Genomic DNA, 23,437 nt, shown 5'->3' on the forward strand with positions numbered 1-23,437 from the left:
ATAAGAAAGATAAAAAGCCCAGGAAACTGATTCAAACAAAACAATTCTTAAGAAGACATTGAGGCATGATTGCTAAATAACACTGGTGTTGGACAACATTCTCTAAGCATTGTTTTCTGTAAAGCAGTGAAGTCAAGAAACTGACCTTCGGGACTTGTTTGGAGACTCTTACTCCTTGTTACTTGCATGGGGAATTATGCTGAAGAATCTATTAGTTATCATTAAGTCCCAAATATTTTAACATTAGGATTAGAAATGTACATACAGTAAATAGTCTGTCACCCTAAGAGATGTCTTTCTCAGTCTACCTCTTAGAACAGTGCTAGGTGGTCAACAGTCCCTTGTCACCCCTTTTCTGCAATTTATCCATTTACAATTCATATAGAGGGTTTTCTGTAAAGGTGACCCTTTTGTGGAAAATCATTTCAATATTAGTACTGACACATAGAATCTATTGGAGATATTTACAGCTAAAACAAAGAGCTTGGATTCAATTCCCAGAATAAAAAGCTTCTACCACACACATACATATCAGTGCACAGTGGACAAGCTGTGTGAAGCTCTTAACTCATAGTAATTTAAGGAGAATGATTTATACAGAAAAATGAATATAGTGCTTGAAAGAATGCAAATGTGGCAACATCTTCTAATGAATATATAGATATCAAATAAGACATTGTTAAAGCTCCAATTCACATAAGTATTTGATAATATCTGACTGTTTATAGAACTGTCACCTGTAGTATTTAATGGAGATAAACTCTAAGACAAAACATACAATATTAAGTGTTTTAGTTTCCCAATATTTACCATTTGTTCTTTTGTGGAAGTTTCTCTTTACTTTTTTTTTTAAATTAAATCCTTAAATAAAACAAACCAGCTAAATTTATTTTCTTCATGATAAATCAAAAGTACTTTCAGAATTCACAAATACTCAGTACCTAAGCATGACTTGGGACATTAGGTGAATCCTGGAAGGCAAAAGTCTTAGGTTATCAATTGTGATGAGGAAACCATCACATTTAAAACAGTAGATGAAAGCATCCAAGCAGAAACATGAATATACACTTGAATCTTTAACAGCAGAGGTTAGCAAAGCTCTGCTTGCTAGAGATTTCTCCTGGTATTAAAACTAAGAAAATTGTTTGTGTTAGCCTCAATCCCCTAGTGGACTAAGGCTTCCCAGTCTATTCCCTTACTCTACTTCTGTGTCAGAAGACCCGTTTCCCATAACAAATGGTTAGACCATGGCACCTTTTAAGCCCAGATAACAGGCATATGGAGAATATGAGGGCAACTCCACAGGACCTCTCAGGATCCTGCTTCCTCCAACTCTGAGAACTTTTCAATCTTTAGCCTCAGCAAGATAAAATGTGCTGCTGAGTACCTTCTAAAACCTTTTTAAAATTCAAACACTGGCTTTGATATCTCACCTAATATTTAGGCAAAATATTTTATTTATAAAATAAGAGCCAAATTGTGAAATTTGGAGACTTTAATAATGGGAAGTCTCAAGATCTCTTATCTATCTCTGACAGCAATCATTGTTCTATTATGGCGACTTCTCATTGCATGATATAACTGTGCTATCATAGACATCTGACTTAAAACAAAAGGAGGAAAAAGGCCTATATTTCTAATAGTATTATTATATATTCTATAATCAGCAGAACTGAGCTCAATTTTAAATTTAAATATGTGTGAAAAGTATCTTACAAAAATTATGAGAGAAAAGTCATCAGAGGACTGAAAATTAAAATATGAGAGATAGAATGTGGTGACAATGCCTACTTTGCTCTCAGGAGATCCTGATCTTTAAGGGCTGAGCCTTGAAGGTAGATCACTCGCTGGGACCACATTGGAATCTGTAGCACCCTCCGAACTTGCACATCCATCTCCGTAGGACACAATATCACCACATAATAATCCTGTTCAAGGAAGAGTGGACAATGGCGTGAACACAAAAACATGCTTTATTTTATCCTACAGAGGTACACAAAATACTTAAAGAAGTTTTCTTTAATTATGATCAAATTAAATGAATTTCTGCTAATAAAATGTTAACATCTAAATTCAGAGAAATTAAATAAGATTGCACTATGATAAACATAAAGTGATAAATGCAAACAATCAATCAGCATGAGCTATTTTAGTCTTATCAGTAGCACAAAGGAAGGCAGTCATGAAGTATATGGCACCCATTCCTTTTGTTTAGGTTCCACTACAGAGTGATTGTAAAATACATACTGAATGGGAGAGAGAAAAGTTTATGAGTCCATTCATACTTTAAGTTATTCCTTTTAGACTGAAATTTATTATTGTCATTTAACTAAAATTAAATTATGAACTGGTAATTTGTAAAATTTCTAATGAATATTGTATAGTTGGAAGCTTGTAGTTATATTGAAAACAATAAATAATAAGATTGGTTTTTTGTTTGTTTGTTTGTAAGTAATTCTTTTTTTTCTCTCTCTCTCTCTCTCTTTATTTTATTCTTTTTTAATTAAGATTCTGCCACCTCCCCGTTTCCCATTTCCCTCTCCCTCCTCCCACACATCACCCAGGAGGGAGAACATGAGCAAGGAAGTCAGGACCACAAGGGGTGCACCCACCCACTGTGACAGTGGAACTGATCAATTGGGAGCTCACCAAGACCAGCTGGACTGGGACTGAATAAGCATGGGATGAAACCAGACTCTCTGAACATGGTGGACAATGAAGGCTGATGAGAAGCCAAGGACAATGGCACTAGGTTTTGATCCTAATACATGAACTGGCTTTATGGGAGCCTAGCCTGTTTGGATGATCACCTTCCTGGACCTAGATAGAAGTGGGAGGACCTTGGACTTCCTGCAGGGCAGGGAATTTGGACTGCTCTTCAGTCTCAAGAGGGAGGGGGAATGGAGTGGGGGGAGGGGGAGAGGAGTGGGGAGAGGGGGAGGGGAGTGGGGGGAATAAGATTGGTTTTAAGTCAAAATATTTTAAAGTGTATCATCATTTCGAGTCCCAGAAAATGCACGTGAAATGTAAAATGACTTAAGACTAGTCAATAAGAATTTGACTTCTCTGGAAAGCCTTCCATATGAGGTTCACTTAAAATGTATCTATAGCAAAATGGTTAGTATTTAGAATCCCTATATTGTTATTAGAGTTAATTATTGTGAGGGCATTAGCTGATTAGAGTATATTAATACACATATACATAAAGTATTTACGAAGAAAATTAAAGTTTATGTAAAAGTTTAAAAGCATAATATAGAATAAAAGTGATAGATCTCATTACAGATGGTTGTGAGCCACCATGTGGTTGCTGGGAATTGAACTCAGGACCTCTGGAAGAGGAGATCTGGCGCCCTCTTCTGTATGTATCTGGGCATACATCGAGGCAGAATGTTGTATACATAATAAATAAATAAATCTTAAAAAAAAAAGAAAAAAAATAAAAGTGATAAATAAAAATACTATGTATTTTAGATCTCACTTATGAATTATATTTATATTCAGAATTGTCCAGGATTTTACTCACACAAATTCTTTGAGGACAAACAAAACAAGAACTATTGTTTCTTTGAAATGAACTAATTGCACTGAAAAAAAATACCCAAATTTATTTTGCCTCATTAGTACTTAGTCACACTCCAGAAAATGAATATACAAAAGGGAAATTTCAGACACTGGAGAGATGACTTGGCAAGTAAGAGATCTGGATGCTCTTAACAAAGGACGTGAATTTGTTTCCCAGCACCAGCACTGAAGAGTTCACTATAGTCTGCAACACCACCTTCAGGGATCTGACACAATATTTTAGCTTCTACTGCCACCCCCCCACACACACACACAGATACATAGGCATACACAAACCCACATATGCATAGACACTCAAGTATACACATACACATTAAAAATTAAAAACTTACAAAAAGGATCTGCCATACTCTCACATTCCTATCAGCAGTACTTCTTATAACTACACTTTTCAGGATGGTTTCTTCATTGTCTTTTATATTTCATGTTAAAAGTCACTGCTTCATAGAATTATCATTTATGCTTTACCCAAGAGAGGAAACAACAATCCTTTAAGTCAAATAAAATCTTTCATTCTAGCAATAACAAGTCCCATGTGTCTTTTAGCACACATACAGAGGGAAACCTTAAGGCTGTTTATTCCTCCAGCACTTTTTCTGTGTGCCTCATTACATTTATTGTCTTTCATTTGCCTTTTTCAAATGTGGGTATATAAATAAAACTTTGCCAGAATATCGGATACACTATTGGTTAATGTGCTATTAAGTATGATTCAGTATTGTACATAATACAGTTTAAATTTACCTGCAGTCTTGGATGTGCATAGAATTCATTTAGAAAATCCATCAGTAAGTCGATCTTCAATGAGCTGACACACAGGACAACATGCTTCTCGGTCTGAGCTCTGTGACGACTATAGTTGCCACCCGATTTTTGTCTCTCCATCCACAAATAGGCCAATTGTTCAAACTGTAATGATTTTCCCACATGTGAATGAAAATCATCCCACACAAAAGTGAAAGTCGAGTGCAGTGCCTCCCCCCTTTTATCAAGTACATGGCATTTCTTGCTCTGGAAATAGTTGAGGTTCCTGAGAATGATCAGGATCCCTTTCAACAACAGACTGAGCACATGATTTCCCCAGAGATTACAAGTGAGGACCATTGGCTTCAGATATCCAATGAAACATGTTAGAGAGATTTTACTATTATACCATATCAGAGCTAGTCCAAGTTCATGTTCAGGGAAGTATGATGTAATATGCCATTCACTGCACGAAAGGGGACAGCACTGCCAACTTTGCTCCAAATTCTTCTGCCTCATTATTCTCATATCATGTAATGGGAGAAAGCTGCATTGACATATGCAATGCCCCATGCTACCTATGAAGTAATGAGTGCTGTAGACGAATGTCAGGGAGTCAGACATGGCAGTATGAACCATTTAATGAAAATGAATGTTTATTTTTCATTTGTCATATTGTGTTATTGATTTGTTCATTTATGGGCAATCAGTGTTCATTAGAACAAAGAATTAGAGACTGGTCATTGTTTATATCTCTGCCCTTTGCAAACCACCTATTACCCAAAATGTTTCATAATGTGCAAACACAATGCCCAGAGTTTGTGTTAGTTGATAAACATGAGAAACCAACTTTTTGTTTTTGTTTTGTTTTTTCAAGATAAGTTTTCTCTGTATAGTTGTGGCTGTCTTGGACTCTAACTGTAGACCAGGTTGGACTGGAACTCTGAAATATGCCTGCCTCTGCCTCCCGATTGCTGGAATTAACGGCCTGCCCTACTCTTGCCCTGTGAAAAATTAACATTTTACCCACTAAATTTTATGTCTCTATTTCTTCAATTTCCCAATTTAATTCCTTAGTCTAACATCCTATAATTTAAAATTATATTATATCACAATAGGTAATATGAGATAACCTATATTTAAAAGAAAACATATTCAACAGTCAAACCAAAATGGGAGCAATTACTTGTGACTTGGGGAAAAAGGTATGTAACAAAATTTAGGAAGACATTTCTGAAAAATATAAGCAATTCATGAAACTGTTAATAGCATGTCTTATAATATTAGTATTAAATAAACAATCAGGTGTTCTATTACTAGAGAAATTGAGCAACAAGGTTCTGTTTACCTGTATGGGGAGTACCACAAGAGCAACGCAGATCATAGCAACAACAAAAAGCTTGGAGGACCATGTTTCAGGAGTGACATCCCCAAAGCCCACAGTAGAAAATGTCACAATGCAGAAATAAAGGGAGTCAAAGAGATTGAGTTTCTTGCCAATTCTTTCCAGATGCTGAATTCCACAAATGCTAAAAAAAGCAGATATGCATTACTATTGACACTGAAAACTTGGACACATTATTTTTTATTGTTGTTCTTTAAAAACCAAAATACATTTCATAAATAACAGCAAAAACCTTTTATTGTTTAACTTTGGAAAAATAAATGTTTTTTTAATGTATGTGTGAGCATCTACAGAAAACTGTTTGTTAACAATAATCAAATCATACTTTTTTATTGACTATTGTAACAATACTGAGAGGGGTGGACTTTTAAGAAGAATTGAAGTCCCACCTCATAAAATGGATTGTTGTCATCATTGTGGGAAGATCTTTGCTGTTGAGAGCATGGTATACCCTGTTGTATGTAATATTTCTCTTTTCAAACAAACTTATGTTGTGCTCTCAGTTTTTTGCAATGAAATAAGAAGAGCCCAGGCAATTTTTAGCATTTTTATGATTGACTTACCAGATTCTAGAACTATGATTCAACAAATTTTTGTTCTGCTTATTATAAATAATTTAATCAAATATTCTGCCATACAATCACAAACCAAACTGATACTCAAGTATTTCTCAAATTGCAGCCTACAGCATAAGATAAACTTCTACAGAAAGCAATTGATTGATAGGTAAAATATCCAGTACAGAAACTCTTAATGTATAAGATTTCCACAAATAAGAATTACTAAAGTCACATTAGATATAGCACCATTGCTTAATTATAAAATAAACAATAAAAGACTATTATGAGTAATGAATATATTGTAATGCTGAGGGGTAATAATAAATTTGCAACACGAAACTAAGTATACAGCAACAATAACTTGAAAAAGGATATTCAAAGTCATATATCAGTATTAAAATTTGAAGACTTAGTGAATGGAAAATCATGAGGGTTGTGTCCTCAGACATAAGGCTAGTCAATATTATAAAAGCATTGATGCTAAGCACATCAATCTACTCATTTTACATTCTGCCATGTGATGATGAAGCAAGAAGACACTGTCTTAGAATTAGAGATAAGGACCTCACCAGACACTAATTGGGCCAGAACTTAATGTGTAACATCTTCTCATTTGAATCTGTTAGAAACAAAATTTATGTAACTTATGAATTATTCATTTGCCTGTGTTTTTATGGAAACAGACCAACAAAAGATATCAAAACTGAGAATGGATTTTTTTGGCTCAGTGAATGCCTATACATGATGATTCAGCTTTGGGAATGGAAAATCGAAAGAGGCTGGGAAACTAGAAACATGAAGACAAGGACTGTATAATATTGAATGTGTTGATAAGGACAATTTTCTCAGGATTCAGGAAAACAGGATTGTAGCAGAAGATTGCAGAGGGAGTCAGTAGAATGTGGGATGGACAATATATATTGAAGATGTTCCTGATTAGTTGGAGGTAAGAAATGAATGTTTTATTTGGCAAGAAGAGGACAAGCTGTACTTTGAACACAGCAGCAAACTTGACTGCATTAAGTCCATGACTTTAGGAAAGCCAAAATTTCAGAGTGATAAACTTCAATCATGGGGAGCACAAACCTATAATTCAAGTATTTGGGGTATTTCATGGCATCTCCTGATTGTATGTTATAATCACAAAAGAGTAAATTGGTTTAAAGATAAAATTTGTAGGAAATTCGATCATTAGGTGGAATAAAGGGAAGCAGCATGACTTGGAAGGGCCTCATCCCATTAGATTGAGAATAATCAAAATGGTTCTCATGAGAAAATACCGATGTGGAGGATAAATATGAAAAAGGAAGCCAGAGGCTATTCATTTGTACAATAGAAGAAGGAGCTCGAAGTCATTCATGAGATCTTTGAAATCATCATGACCACCGCCAGCTGAAAATAACATGGCCTGGAATTTTATAGTTGTTTCAAGTGAGAAAGCCAAGGCACGCACAGAGTCGAGAGGAGCCTTAGCTCTCAGATCTTGTATTGTGGCACAAAGCTCTTGAGTCACTTCATGTAGGTCCAAGGACAACACTACACAAGAACGTGTGCTTCACAAGATTCCTCAAGAGGACACAGAAAATAAACTTCAGTGGTTATATCATTGGAGAAAGCCAACAGCTGTTCTAGTTTCCTTCTGCCCAGACTAAAGAGCCTTAGGATTGGGATTGACAACAAAGCACCAGTGTGATAATGTCTACTAAAGACTTGAGGGTGAAACTCCTTCAGACAACTCAACTGGAACGGCAACAATCATGAACACCTTGGAGAGTTAATGCTCACAAACTAAACTGGGAAATTTCCTGTGCCCAGAAAAGCCAACTAGGTCAAACTTTCCAAGGCCTCAAGAACTAACCCTTGCTCTGCGTGTCTATAACCTTTGGCTTGGAGTTATAGGAAATTATCTTCAAGTCCAAGGATTTCCTGTTGTTTGACTAAGAAGCTTTTAAACTTATGTGTTGATATATTATGACTTTTGAACTGCTTTTGTAATGAAATGCATTTGATTGTATTCTTAACTGTTATTATTTGAGGGAAAAATATAAATTGGAATGTGCCCTCTCAAAAATTAAGGTTGAAACTGAAATGTCTAGTGCAATGGTATTAAGCCACAAGACCTTTAGACAGGTAGCCCTGAGCACAGACATTGTGAATAGGAACAGTGACTTTATAAATATCAGAGACAATTATCTGGTCTTCCTTGCACATTGCACCATGTGAGAATATAGTAACAAATCTTAGAAGTAGAGAGAACCCATTCATCATACATTGATTCTGTGAGTCCTTGACAAGGAATACTCAAGCACTGAGAACCAAGATGTAAAATCTTGCAAATTATCCACTCTGAAGTACTGTGTATAATAGCATAAGTATAGTAGTATGATTAAAAGTGCCATTCATGCCAGGCAGGAGGCAGAGGCCAGGCGGATCTCTGTGAGTTCGAGACCAGCCTGGTCTACAAGTGCTAGTTCCAGGACAGGCTCCAAAACCACAGAGATACCCTGTCTCGAAAAACAAAAACAAAAAAACAAACAAACAACAACAAAAAAAAAAAACAAAAAAAAAGTGCCATTCAGGAAGGAAGGAGAGAGGAGAATTGGTGGGGAGGAAGAACAGAGGAAGAAAGGAAGCAGATGAAGCAAGAAGAGAAATCAAACACTGATAGATGTTACAAGTGTGAACTGAAACAAGCAGAATGAAAGAAGTGTCAGATGGAAAGAGCACTCATGAGTCTGTTTCTGGGCAATCTCCAGAGAAGAGACAGAAAGCAGATGAGTGGCTGCCTTGTCTGTGAAAGGGGAACAAAGATGGAAATATTCTAAAAGTAGATTGTGGTGATTTGCTAGAAAGCTCAGTAAATATGTTAAAATATGATTGGATTTACACTTAAGATGAATGAATTTGATGTTGTGCAAATTATGCTTCTGAAATCTGTTAAAACCCAAAGTGTATACTTTTGGACAATCACTACAGCTTCTGCGTGTGAGCAGATAATTTATTTCTAAGAACCATGAAGAAATAAAGCAATGATTAAAAGTGAAATTAAAGAAATTCACTTTATAGAACTTTAAAATATTCTTTTTCTAAGTCACATGCCATACTTATTTATCCAGTTTTATTTTTTAAAAATTTATTTTGTGTAGCATTAAATCAAAACTGTAGATTAACAGGGCAGCTTCACAGGTTGAGAATAAGAAAACACAATGATATACAGGACACTGAAAAACTAACTTTAAAGTTATCTTTAAAAATCACAAAGATCATAAAAGTAATGTAGAAATGGCAGATATATTTAATACCTGATTACAGCTTGAGTGTCACATATATCTCTTCATTAAATAGTTTTAATGACTGTACATATTTTTATAGATTGAGAACACCTTAATTAAGTATAAGTCAGTTTCTTACAATACTCTATAAATCTATCAGTATTTGCAAATATATAATTGTCATCATATGAGATATCCACAAGGAAATATGTCTTTACTGACAAATGAGCTTTTCTAATTTATACATTTTTTAATTAAAAATACTTAAGTAATTCTGGGAATAGTAATACATGCTAGTAATTTCAACAGTTGGAAGGTGAAGCCAAGAGGAACAGGACTTTAAGGTCATTCTCAACTATAGTGAGTTTGAGGCAAGACTGGGCCACACAATACCTTGTTAAAAGAATAAAAGACAAGCATGTATATAAATATTTATTTATATATGTATGTATACAAACCAATATTAACACTACAAACAAAATTTAATACTGAACTTATGAATTTCAGATATACATATGTACTTCACAATAAATAAAATTTTGTAAATATGGCAATTACCTGAATTAAACTTTTATATATATCATATCATACTTGATTCCTAAATTGTATAAAGAAAACCAAATGAATAAAAATGGGACATGAATTATTTTAAGTACCAGATGAATTTAGCAAATCACTGAAATAGTTTACAAATATTTGAGTGATTGAATAAATTATTTACTAAAACAAATGCTTGGCCTTCAGTACCATGTTTTTCCTTAGTAGTGAATACTACAGTACTGAACTGAATCAATCACTCAGGCCAGTAAATACATAAAATTAAGGAAAATGTTTACTTAAAATTTTATAGAAAAAAGTAACTACAATAACTATGATACTATAAAAGGTATCCCTGCTGTAGTTGATAATCTATGCTCTACTGTCACTCTTTTTTTTCTTCCAAATATGTTGTCAGCTGTTGATGGGGAAGCTTTGTTAACCAATTATCTTCAAGAGGTGGGACCAAGTTAGGGTGTGGCTTTCTGGGACCTGGAGAAAAACAAGCACACAGCCCAGGTGCTCACACAAGCTCTCTCTCTCTCTCTCTCTCTCTCTCTCTCTCTCTCTCTCTCTCTCTCTCTCTCTCTCTCTCTCTCTCTCTCTCCCTCACAGCACAGCTGAGCTTGGACGTCTCTTTCCTGTTTCATAAGTTTTTCCCCTTATAATAAATAAAATATAATTGTTTTATTTAACTAGGCTGCCTATTTTTAGAATTGAGCTAACTTCTACAGTTAGCGCCCAGGTCTCCAGCGACTCTAGCCAGCCACCATCAGGCTCCAGGCCATTCCTTTGGGTATAGAATTCTCACACAACGTCCCTGAGTAGTCCCTCGCCATCGTGGTCCAGGATTTCTGGCACTTGCGGACACTCAGATGGGATGCAGGCTTCCCCAGTTGTCTCTGTTAGAAACAGCCACCTTGGATAACACAGTGTGAGCATGTGTTGATGGTGGAGGTGTTTTGCATACACACAGCATAAGAGAATATTTTGAAAAAAAAAAGTGGTAATTTGTTAATCATGTGCTAATCTTTAAAATTAAATAGCATTTAAATTATATTTTAATAATAATTCATCTGGTTGTAGGAAAGGCAGCAAGAGATCACCTGCAGGATAGGAAAATTAGTCTATTATTGGTATGGTAAACAGTTTTTAAGGTCAAAACATTTGTAGCACTGAAAACAGGAAACAGGTTTTATTACAGTATGCACAAAATTTAACTGAATTTATGCAATACTTGTTTTGCTTAGAACTCTGAATGTTACAACACATTTTCTAAAGACTAGGGAGCTATTAGATGGTAAAAATATACTTGATTGTCAATTCATTCACAGATACAGTGCAGTCATTTCTAACCAAAAAATTGCAATTCTCTCATCACATTTGATGAGTTTGGTTCTTGTGTATTTGCATTTAGAAGTGGCTTTAGGAAAGAGACATACAGGTTTCCTGATAAAAAGACTGCCCAATATGACATTCACAATAAAAATATTTTTATTAGTAATATCTATTATTGAACATTTGTAATCATCTTAACTTTACACTGCCTGCAAACCAAGTAATATTGTTGAGTGACTGGATAGCTATTTCTCATTACAACTTACTTAATTATTACAAAAATTTTACTATTGTCTACTACTTGCTTAAACATTTTAAATAATTTACAATTTAAAGTATAAAGCATAAGTATATCAACCTTTTCTAGTTAATGTTTTGATCATAAAATTAGAATCATTTATAACTAATTTGTATATTGAAATTAATACACACACTTAATAAGACTGTATTATAAAAGTTTTAAATAAAAATAATTTATATGAACCTAGTAGGCATCATATATCTGTGTTTCATAATAAAAAATAGGTTACCAGAGAGATGATTAGACTCTGTAAGCTGGATGAACTAAGTTGAGGTCCTGGAACACACATGAGAACCAGACACAGCGGCACATGCATCTTTATTCCAAATTTTCCTGGGAATTGCTTTCTGGGAAATGGGAGGTACAGGCTGTAAACTTTCTAGAAGCATAGGAGCCTACTAGCCCAGTATATGTATCAGTGAACAAGAGGAGACTATGTTTCAAACAAAGTGGGAAGCAAGGATGACACTAAGGATGTTTTCTTGCCTCACACTCATGAACGGATTCACATATTCAAATAAAGACACATAAAGACACTAAAAAAAGGATTATCTATATTGAAAAATTGTGTTATATAAATTCATGCAAATAAATTTTCTCATGATTTCTTTAATAAAAAATTAAATTTAATAATAATTTAATGGTTCTCAACATATAGGTAGTGACCCCTTTGAGGGTCAAGTGAAACACAGATATTTACATTAGAATTCATAGTAGTAGCATAATTTCAGTTAAAAAGCTATAGCAATGGTTGGGGGTCATTACAACATGAGGAAGTGAATTAAAGGATTGTAGCATTAGAAAGGTTGAGAAACACTGACATGATCAATCTTCACTGAATGTTACAGATGAAGATACAAAAAGAGGACAAATTCCCCCTAATTTACAAGAAGGAAAGTCCCCAAAATCTACAAAGAAGGGCAGTACCACTGCTAGTAATATCGATACTGTCCAATCCTTTTTTATGAGCTCTCTGCTAACCTGGATAACTTCTTTAATTTATTTCACCTTTACCCTCACCTGAAGAAGGAATGCAGTGATATTAACGTCATTATCAGCTATTATGAGAACTACATGTGCAAATGATACATAAAATACCTAGCACAAAATAATGTTTAATTAATCCCTTTATAATTTTGTTGTTTCCAATCCCTACATGAAATAGAAGCATAGAAATGAGTTTACTAAAATCATTAAATTTATGTACATAATAATTAACTATAACAAAATTCTTGCTTTTATATTTCATTCACTGCACTGTGTGTGTATGTGTTTGTGTGTCTGTGTGTCTGTGTCTCTGTGTATATGTATACCTGTAGAAATGAGAAGATAACTTAGAGAAATGGCTTTGCTCCTTATACCGTGTGGATCCAAAGAAAGAACTCAGTTCCTCAACTTGGGAATAAGCATCATTAATCACTAAGGAATTTTAAAAACCCCAAAGTATCACATACATTCACCGTTTTCTACTTGATAAAAATATAATGACCAAAAGAAAACAAGTGATGAGAAATAGTCCATTGTGTAAATGTATTATTTTCTCTTTATCTATTCTTTAGTTGAGGAACATCAGAAAATTTTATAACAAATGGATTGAACTTCAAGAAAAATCATACTGAGTGAGGTAAACCAGACCCAGTAAGAAAAAAAATATGGTATGTACCTATTCATAGCATATATTAGTTGTACAGTAAGGGATAACCATTCTACAATCTACAGACCCAATAGTCTAGGTAACAAGGAGGGCCCAAATGGGAACAAATCGATCTTCCAGGGAAGGGGAAATAGAAAATATCTCCTGGCTGGACTGGGGGGACCTAGTTGGGGGTGGGTGGAGATGGAAAGTGTCCTGGGAAGGGAGACTTTTAGGGTTATGCAGGAACCTAATGCAAGACAAACTCCCACTAATGTAAAAGGATGACCCAACTAAGCCTCTAGCAATAGTGAATACATAGCCTGAACTGGCCATCTCCTGTTTTCAAATTGGTGACTACCACAGTTTTCATCTGAGAGCCTTCATTCTGTAACTGATGGAAACAGATACAGGACCCACGGTCAAAGACTAGGCAGAGCTCACAGGATCCTGCTGAAGAGAGGGAGGAAGGATTTCAGGAGCCAGAGGGGTCAAGGGCATAACAAAGAAACCCACATATACAACTGACCTGGCACATAGAAAGTCAGAGTCTGAACCAACAACCAGGAAGTCTACAAGGGACGACCTAAGCTCTCTAAATATAAGTGGTAACTGTGTAGATTGGTCAATTTATGGGGCCCCTTACAATGTGAGCAACGTCTGTGCCTAATACTTTGGCTGGCTCTTGGAAATGTATTCCTCACACTAAACTTCCTTGCCCAACCTTAATAAAAAGGGAGGTGCTTAGTATTACTACAACTTGATTATCCATGGGAGGCCTGCCCTTTTCTGAAAACAGAGTTTGGGTACAAGATGAGCTTCTGCTGATTCCACTGTGAACAGTCAGCGAGCCTGGTGAAATTGGTGCAGAGCTTCAGTCACATACCTTAGTAATGACAGAGTAGATAACAATGCGATAAAAATATAGACAAATAAATAAATAATAAATATAACAATCCACGGGTTTATAACTAGCTGTAACCTTATCTAATCTTTCCTCAATGCTTCAACTCCCCTCAGTTATGGAAATGGCAACAAGAGTGAACTAAGTTTCTATGTGTGTTGGATAATTTGCATGGTAGGCCCATAATCATTAATCTTTGACAAGTCTAAGCATACTTGACCTTTGGATGGTTCACTGCCATCATTTACAGAAATTGACAATGAATTCCTGGGAAATCAGAAAGGGGAGAAAGATTTATCACTAGCCTAGGCAAATATTTTAACATCAGGGTAATGATTTGTTTGAAAGAATAGCTTGGTCCATTGCTCCACATTGCAATGGAAAAGCCAGTTTGGCCACAGATATTCACAAGATTCAGGGCTTCATATATAAATTTTACAATACATGAAATAAATACAAATGTTCATCCAAAGACTTTTCACATCATTTAAATGAGTTAATGTTTGGTAGAATTAATTGGATCTCTTTTTTCATTTAATTATTAGCCATATCAAATTAATTCCACCAAACATAAACTCAAATGATTTAGGTGTTGTTAACTACATAACAAAAGTCTACAGTTTATGGCTGTATAAATATTTTAGAATTATTTGTTCCAAAGTTATTTGTCTACTTTATGCTTTTGTTCATGGCTACGATTAAATGACTCTGGATTAATCATTTATTGAACATAATTTAAGACAATAAAATAACTCAGCAGGCTAAGATGTGTGCCAACAGCCCTATGACCTGAGTTTGATCGCTGGAATCCACATGAATCGGCTCCTGCAAACTTATGTCCTCATGTTTCCCTACACACCCACACACATATAAGCAAACTACATGGTAAATATAATTCATATAAATAAAAAATTTAATAGTGAATCTCTAATGCCCTAAGTACATAGTTTTGCATCTGTTTTATTGTTTGAAAGGACCAAAACAAGCATATTAAAATGTAATGTTTTACATTCTGTGTTTCTATTCTTTGCATCAGTTTCTCTGTACCTAAAAGATTCCTAATGTTTGGCCAAATCTCCTTTTCAGAGACACAAGAATCCAGAGTTCCCACTCATCATTCTGTCCTCTTTACCAATTTTGGTCATATTTTACAAAATACAGAGCTTAAACACAAGTCCACAATATACACTGTACAGTATATCAGCACAGAACCTGTGTGATACTACTAACACAGAAGTTTGACATGCTTTTATAAGGACTATGGCCATAGAAAATTTGTATCAGTAAATTTACTTCCAGGTTAGAGAGGAGGACTCAGGACTCAAACTCATTGAAAATGTGTAATCCCATTGCTTTGTAACTTGAAATACTGTTTGTTCTTATTAAGAGTGATTTTGGTTAAAAATAAAACAAGAGCAAAAACAAAATATCAAATAGAATAACCATCACACACCTATACAAACATCTTATACATATTAACTGTAAGAAAACTAAACTCTAATGTGGGATAGTGTTCTGTATGCTGTGATTATGTTTTATTACCATTGGTTAATAAAGAATCTGTTTTGGCCTATGACAGAGCATAATATAGCCAGGAAGGAAATGCATACTATATATATATATATATATATATATATATATATATATATATATATATATATAGAGAGAGAGAGAGAGAGAGAGAGAGAGAGAGAGAAAGTAGGTGGATCCAGAGAGACATCATGTAGCTGATTAGGAGGAAGACTCTAGAAGTTTACCAGTAGGCCACAGTCTTGTGGTGATACATAGATTAACAGAAATAGGTTAATTTAAGATGTAAGAGCTAGGAATATGCCTAAGCAATTAGGCAAACAGTGTTTAATTAATATATTTTCTGTGTGATTATTTGGATCTGGGCAGATGGGAAACAAAAATTAGTCTCTGATTACAAATGGTGCCTACTATCTGGGATATGGATCCACATAGGAACTTAAAAAAGCTTAAGAAAAACAAAGAAGGCTTCTAGCCCCACAAAAAATGGGAGCCAAGTGCAGTTTCATGGAAGTCACATTTTTTTTTTTTTTGTTCAGATAAGCTCTGTTTGCTAGCCACAAGCAGAGGTGAGGCTTCTTTAAGAGATGGCTTTCTTCTTGGTTTTAAGCCCAGTCCCATTGGCTGTATGTGCAATACAGCTTCTGCACCTAAGGCCCAGGGAACATTGATGAAGTCAAGTAGAATGTTTAGAGAGCATGAGGTTGAGGGAATTGGCCGTGGGATTGTATCACCTGGTAATATCAGAGGTTGCACCCATGGAGTATCACCAACCTAGCTGTTTAATATTTGTTTTATTTTTTCTTTTTAAAAAAAATTTAATTGAAATAGAATTACATCACTTTTCACTTCCTTTTCTCCCTCCAGCCCCTCCCAACTACATTCTCTCAAACCCTTCCCTTCATATCGCCCCATAAACTCTCAAATTATTCATTTATTATTATTGTTACATACACTTATATGCATATATACATACAAAAGTAGATGTAGAGGCAATCTGATAGGGCTGTTTCTGTGGTTTTTATAATATTTCAGTGTTGATCAATCTGTATTGGACAACAAATAAGGGGGTTCAACCCTAGGAGAGACTAATTCTCCTTCTCCTAACAGTCATTAGTTGCCTCTAATTCTTTATCTAGGAGTTAGAACCCATGAAATTTTCTCCCTTCCATGTTAATATGCCCATTGATCCTGCCATTAATCCAGTCTTGATTATAAGTCATTTCTAGGATAGACCCTTTCAAAGCAGACTTGCCGATAACCTAGCTGTTACAATTATTTCCACTCCCTCTTCTGAAATGTCCCCTTAGCCACAGATGCAGAATCTGTGATGTAGATGTAGCCCTTGGAGTTACACTCCCCACAATCTGCTGATTTTTGCATTGTGACCAGTGGTGGTTTTCTGTGATCACCTCCATTTGATCTGAGGATTTGGAGCTAAGAAACAAAGATGTAAGAGAACATGCATTTGCCTTTATGACTCTGGTTGCCCATACTTTTGTAATGAATTCAAATAAAACATCTTTTTACAAATAAAAAAAAGAGATGGCTTTCTAGTTTATACTGGTGGTAAGAATGGTTCTACCTTTTTCAGGAGGTTCAACTACAGAGCACTTAAATGGGGTTTCTGAGTAGAGCGCTACAAGTTGCTTAATGGCAACATAATCCCACTGTATCCCAAGTGCTAGGGATATGAGCATGGTTTACAGAGGCCGTGAACATACCTCTACCATGTTGGATGGGGCAGCAAACAACAACAACAACAAAAAACTAGAATCAGACATAGGCATACATGTTTAGCATTAAAAAAAAATCTTGGTCAGAAAATGATTACAGATACACAATAAAACAGATTCAGAAAAAAAAACTCTAAATGGGTCACATTGTTACATAAATGTACCTAGGCTTATGATAAAAGAAAGTGTATAGAAAGTCATAGATTAAAGGAGTAAAGATGATAAAATAATTATTAAAAAGTGAAAGAGTTTTAAAAGGTCATTTAAATATGGAAACTACACTAAGAGTCTGAATTGTGTATATTATTGTGTTTTCTTTTAATGTTTTCAATGTGAATAAGCTAACTACAGAGAGACATTTCATTGTATGGGCTGCTAAGCTAAACCAACATATATATTTTACAGGTATCTTGATTTCAAAATTTGATTCTAAGTATATGTTACGTTGGAAAAGAGGTTTTGCTTTTGTTTCCAAAGTAGATGGGATTCCTTTTAAACTAATATGGTTTGAAGGAACAAGACCCCAGGAAAGGTCTCCATTAACCCTAAAAACATTTCACCCAGCAAACACCAGAAAATTATTTGAAGAAAACAGTGCCCAATTTCCCAAAATGGTTGTTTATAAATATTTGTGTTCATTGAAAGGGGAATATGATATAGAGATGAACATTTTACATTTTGGTACGGATCTTGGTCTATTAATACAAATTTAAGGTCATTTTTGTTATAAGTATACTTATATTATTGTGTTAAGTATTATGTTCATGCAGCTAACTTAAAAAATGTATAGTTAAAAAATACAGATTAACATGTAGTCCTCTATAATAATCAAACTTTAATTACATTACTTCAGTTTTCTAGATATACCGTGATATATTAGATAGATAATTTTCAACAAAAAAAGACCTACAGAATATTATATTTAAAAGGTTTGAAGAACTTCGATTTTTCTCGACAGTGAGACATGACTGCTTCTGGCAGCACTAATTACTTCAAGAGGATAATGGGCATTGAAGAGTCTTCCTATGCAGTTTGCTAGCCATTTGCACAAGAAATTACGTTTGCCTTGCCTGACTGATAGGACATGCAGGATCCAGAGAAAAATGACTGCTGAACTTGCCTAAAGAAGGTGAGGCAGTCCTTCGGAGTTCCTGCTTCATGAAAAAGTCTACCAGACATTTTGCAGGACACAGAAGGAAGTGACTGACAAACTGCCAATATAGATGAAACAGCCTTTCAAATTTCTTCTTTTATGGAAAAGTCTGCCAGATACCATGAGCCTGTAGGTGGAAGATGTATGTTCCAATATTACAAAAAAACTTTGGGTGATTGTCAAGATAGCAAGATGTCTCTGTCAATTCTAGAGTTTTGGAAGTTGCTTACAACTTCCTGTTTACTTAGGTAATATTATATCCTTCTGGGGTCATTGATGGATATGAAGAAAGATAGTTATAGTTATGGTTTTCCTTAGTTATAAAAAATATAAATTAGATATTAAACTTTCCAGATACAAATAGGAAAAATATTTTAAGTGTAATTCTTGCTTGAGACCATTTTCGTTACATGTAATTTTACTGTGTTAATATGAAAACTTTCCCTTTTATTTAGGCAGAAAAGAGAAGATGATTTAGGATTCCTCTGTGTAGGCTGTGAATATTATTTATTAACATTGGTTAATAAAGAAGCTGCTTTGCACAATGGCATAATATAGCCAGGCAGGAAATCCATACAGAGATCTAGAGGGAAAGAAAATGGAGCCAGAGAGACATCATGTACCTGTGAAAAGAGAAAGATGTCAGAACTTTACCAGTAGGCTATAGACTCATAGTTCATATAGATTTATAGAAATGGGTAAATGAAGAATAAGAACTAGCTAGGAATATGCCTAAGCCATTGGCCAAACAGTGTTTTGACTAATATAGTTTCTGTATAATTATTTGGGTCTAGGTTGCTAGGAAACTAAAAAAGCAGTCTCTAATTTCAAGAATCTAATATGAAAAAAGCAGTCATTTCTTAAGTAATATTTAGGTAATTATTCTATTCAGTGTTTCATTTGCTTTGTTTAATTTGTTTTTCACTAGTTTCATTTGTTTTTACTATTTTGAAGAGAGGTGATTGATAGGGATTGAACCGTGTATTGTGAACTATGGACAAGCATACTCTTTTGAACTGTCAAATGAGACTGGCTCCAATAGCTTCATATATTTTTGAGTAAGCTACTTTTTTGTTTCACTCCTTTAGTTAAAGTGTGCAGTAGAAATTGTCTAAGGCTACAGACTATGTATAATGAAACAAAATAGAAGATTTTTCCTACAGTATAAATTTCAATTAAATTGATTCCATATTGTCTATCCTGCAAATATGTTCCTTTAACAAAAATTATATTCAATAGCAATTCATCCTCTTCATTAAATATTTAAAGCAAAATGATAGCAAATCTAAACATTCTGTAAAACTTGTATAAACCAAAAAGTTTATGAGGCATTATCATGAACAATACAAAGAGATGAAGTTCATGGTGGTGAGGGTGGATATTATTCATTGTACAGCATTCTGCCATTTGTGTTGCTTCAGTTGTATGGAGCATATGTTCATGTTCAGCCATAAAGTATTAAGAAAGTGTGCTTTGTTATGATAGGAGATGTTTTCCACCATAAGTTTTGAAGAAGAAAAGGACAATAATATAGGACATAACAATGATTGAAGTAGATTTACCTAACTAAAGTAGATAAATTATTATTGTTAAAGAGAAGGCATAAACAAAACTCAAGCAAACTTTCCTCTGAGCTTACTAATGTGAAGTGATTGATTCTTTAAAAGACAAGCATGGGTTTTCCTAATGGCAGAAAAGCTTTGACACATACTTTATAGTTTTATAATTCAGTGTCTGATGTATCACAGCAGAAATAGATGGTGCCTTAACTGATTACCCTGAATTCCTATTAATCAATGGAGAAGCCAAAGTAGATGTGATGAGATGAGGGTTAGCAGAAATAATCCAGGGAATTTTAGATTGTGTATGTAACAACATATGTAGTGACAATAATGACCTCTAATCATCCAAGCTGCACAAAAGAATAGCCAGAATTTGCCCACCTATAGGTATTGACTATTTGGGTAGGAGGAGTAACGTTTTTCTTAGGAATATCAGTTTGAAGAATCTAAGATAAAACACCACGGAAATATTTGAATAAAGGTTGTGATTAAAGCACTAGAAATTGATGTGATGAAATTATCCTTTCATAACTGTCAGGTCCTCTGGGAAACATTTTCAAATTTCAATATAAAGATAAAAATGAGGCTTCAACATGCTTTCCATTAAACATACAGGGAAAGTAAAACTTAGAACAAGTTCAGTAATAAGACACAAAGTAAGTCCCTTTTTTTTTTTTACCTTCATGATAAAGTTCTTGGAGAGGTCAGAGATCCAAGGAACATGCATAAACATAATAAAGGCAATAAAAGGCAAGCCAACAGTTAACATCAAATTAAATGGAGAGACACTCAAAGCAATTGCACTTAAATCAAGAACAAGAGAATACTTCCCACTCTCTCTATTTCTATTTAATATAGCACTTGGAGTTCTAGCTAGAGCAAGAAGACAACAAAAAGAGATCAAGAGGATAAAAATTGGAAATGACAAAGCCAAACTTTCATTTTTTGCAGACGATATGAAAGTGACCCAAAAAAATCTACCAGAAAACTTCTACAGCATACAAACATCTTCAGTAATTTGACACAGTACAAAATCAACTCAAAAAAGCCAGCAATCCTCGTATATACAGATGATAAATGGACTGAGAATGAAATCAGAGAAACATCACCCTTCAATATAGCTACAAAAAAGATAAAATGTATTGTGGTAAGTCTAACCAGACAAGTCAAAGACTTGTATGCCAAGAACTTTAAGTCTTTAAAGAAAGAAATTGAAGTACCTATCAGAAAATAGAAAGAACGATCTCCCATGCTCTTGGATAGGTTGGAGCAACATAGCAAAAACGGCAACATTACCAAAAGTCATCTACAGATTCAATGCAATCCCCATCAAAATCCTAGAACAATTCTTCACAGATCTTGAAAAAACAAGATTCAACTTCATATAGAAAAACAAAAACCCCAGGATAGTCAAAACCATCCTGTACAATAGAGGGACTTCCGGAGGCAAAACCATCCCTGACTTCAAGCTCTGCTATAGCACTAGAGTGATGAAAACAGCTTGATATTGACACAAAATCAGACAGGAGGACAAATGCAATCAAATTGAAGACCCTGCAGGGTATTAATCCATACACCTATGACCACCAGATTTTTGACAAAGAAGCTAAAATTTTACTATGGGGAGGGGGAACATCTTCAATAAATGGTGCCGGCATAACTGGATGTCAACATATAGAAGAATGCAAATAGTTCCTTATCTATTTCCATGTACAAAACTCAAGTCCAACTGAATCAAAGACCTCAACATGAATCCAGCTACAATAGGCTTCATAGAATAGAAGGTGGGAAGTAGCCTTGAACTCATTGGCACAGGAGACAATTTTCCGAATAAAGCAAAGACACTGAGATAGATAATAAGTGGGACCTACTAAAACCAAGAAACTTCTGTAAGACAAAGAACACAGTCAACAAAACACAAAAACAATCTACAGAATGGTAAAAAAAAATCTTCACCAACTACACATCTGATAGACGATAAACTCCAAAATATACGAAGAGCTCAAGAAACTGGACATCAAAATACCAAATAAACCAGTTAAAAAATGGGGTACAGATCTAAACTGAGAATTCTCAACAGAGAAATCTCAAATGGCTGGAAGACACTTAAGGAACTGCTCAACATCCTTAGCCATCAGGAAAAGGCAAATCAAATCAAATCTGAGATGCCATCTTACACCTCTCAGAATGGTCAAGATCAGAAGCACTAATGAAAACGTATGCTGGAGAGGTTGTGGAGAAATGGGAAAGCTCAACCATTGCTGGTGGGAGTGCAAACTTGTACAGCAACTTTGGGAATCAGTATGGCCATTTATCTGAAAACTGGGAATCAATCTACCTCATGACCCAGCAATAAAACTCTTGGGCGTATACTCACAGGATGTGCACTCATACTCTAAGGACAGTTGCTCAACTTTGCTCATAGCACCATTATTTGTATTAGTCAGAAATTGGAAAGAACCTAGATGCACCTCAACCAAAGAACAGATTTTAAAAAGTGGTATATTTATATTTATACAATGGACTACTACTCAGTGGTTAAAAGCAACATCATGACATTTGCAAGAAAATGGATGGAACAACCTGAGTGAAGTAACCCAGACACAGAAAGACAAATGCAGTATGTACTCACTCATAAATGAATATTATATATATACATATATATATGTGTGTGTGTATATATATATATATATATATATATATATATATGAATAACCAGGCTACAGTCCACAACCCCAGAGAAGAGAGGAAATAAAGAGAACCCTAAAAGAGACATACATGGATTCTCTCTTGGAAGGGAAGTTCTCCTAGGTAAAATGGTAAAATGGGGGGAGGCAGAGAGTGTTAGGAGGATAGGGAGGGGTAAAGGAGAGAGTAGAGGTGTGCAGAGGGATCAGGAAAGTCTAGTTGGGGGAAGGACAGAGAGGAAGAGCAAAGAAAGTGGTCACTTGAAAGAAGAAGCCATTCTGGTGTTAGCAAGAAACTGGGCACTAAAGAAATTAACAGGAAACCCCAAGGATGATCCCAGTTAAGAATCTAAGCAATAGTGGAGAAGGTACCTTACATGCCCTTCCCCAATAATCAGATTGATGAATAACTTAATTGTCATCATAGAACCTTCACCCAGCAACTGAGGGAAGCAGATGCAGAGATCCACAGTGAAGCACTGGACTGAGC

The 23,437-nt window shown here is 34.9% G+C and overlaps 1 protein-coding gene across 3 annotated transcripts in view; it reads right to left on the minus strand.

Annotated features, from left to right (window-relative positions):
• Kcnt2 (potassium sodium-activated channel subfamily T member 2) overlaps nt 1-23,437 on the minus strand; it is a 367,931-nt gene that overhangs the window by 147,067 nt on the left and 197,427 nt on the right. For all 3 annotated transcript variants that reach the window (XR_009057124.1, XM_057769358.1, XM_057769359.1), the window contains exons 9-11: nt 5,678-5,858; nt 4,330-4,494; nt 1,792-1,928 (exon numbers count right to left, since the gene is read on the minus strand). Coding sequence is in view for 2 of the 3 variants with exons in the window: in XM_057769358.1 (XP_057625341.1) it covers nt 1,792-1,928; nt 4,330-4,494; nt 5,678-5,858 (483 nt within the window). In the remaining variant the exon portion in view is untranslated. The remainder of the gene's footprint in view (nt 1-1,791; nt 1,929-4,329; nt 4,495-5,677; nt 5,859-23,437) is intronic.

The sequence above is a fragment of the Chionomys nivalis genome, chromosome 5 (genome assembly GCF_950005125.1).
Source record: "Chionomys nivalis chromosome 5, mChiNiv1.1, whole genome shotgun sequence".
Lineage (NCBI taxonomy): Eukaryota > Metazoa > Chordata > Mammalia > Rodentia > Cricetidae > Chionomys > Chionomys nivalis.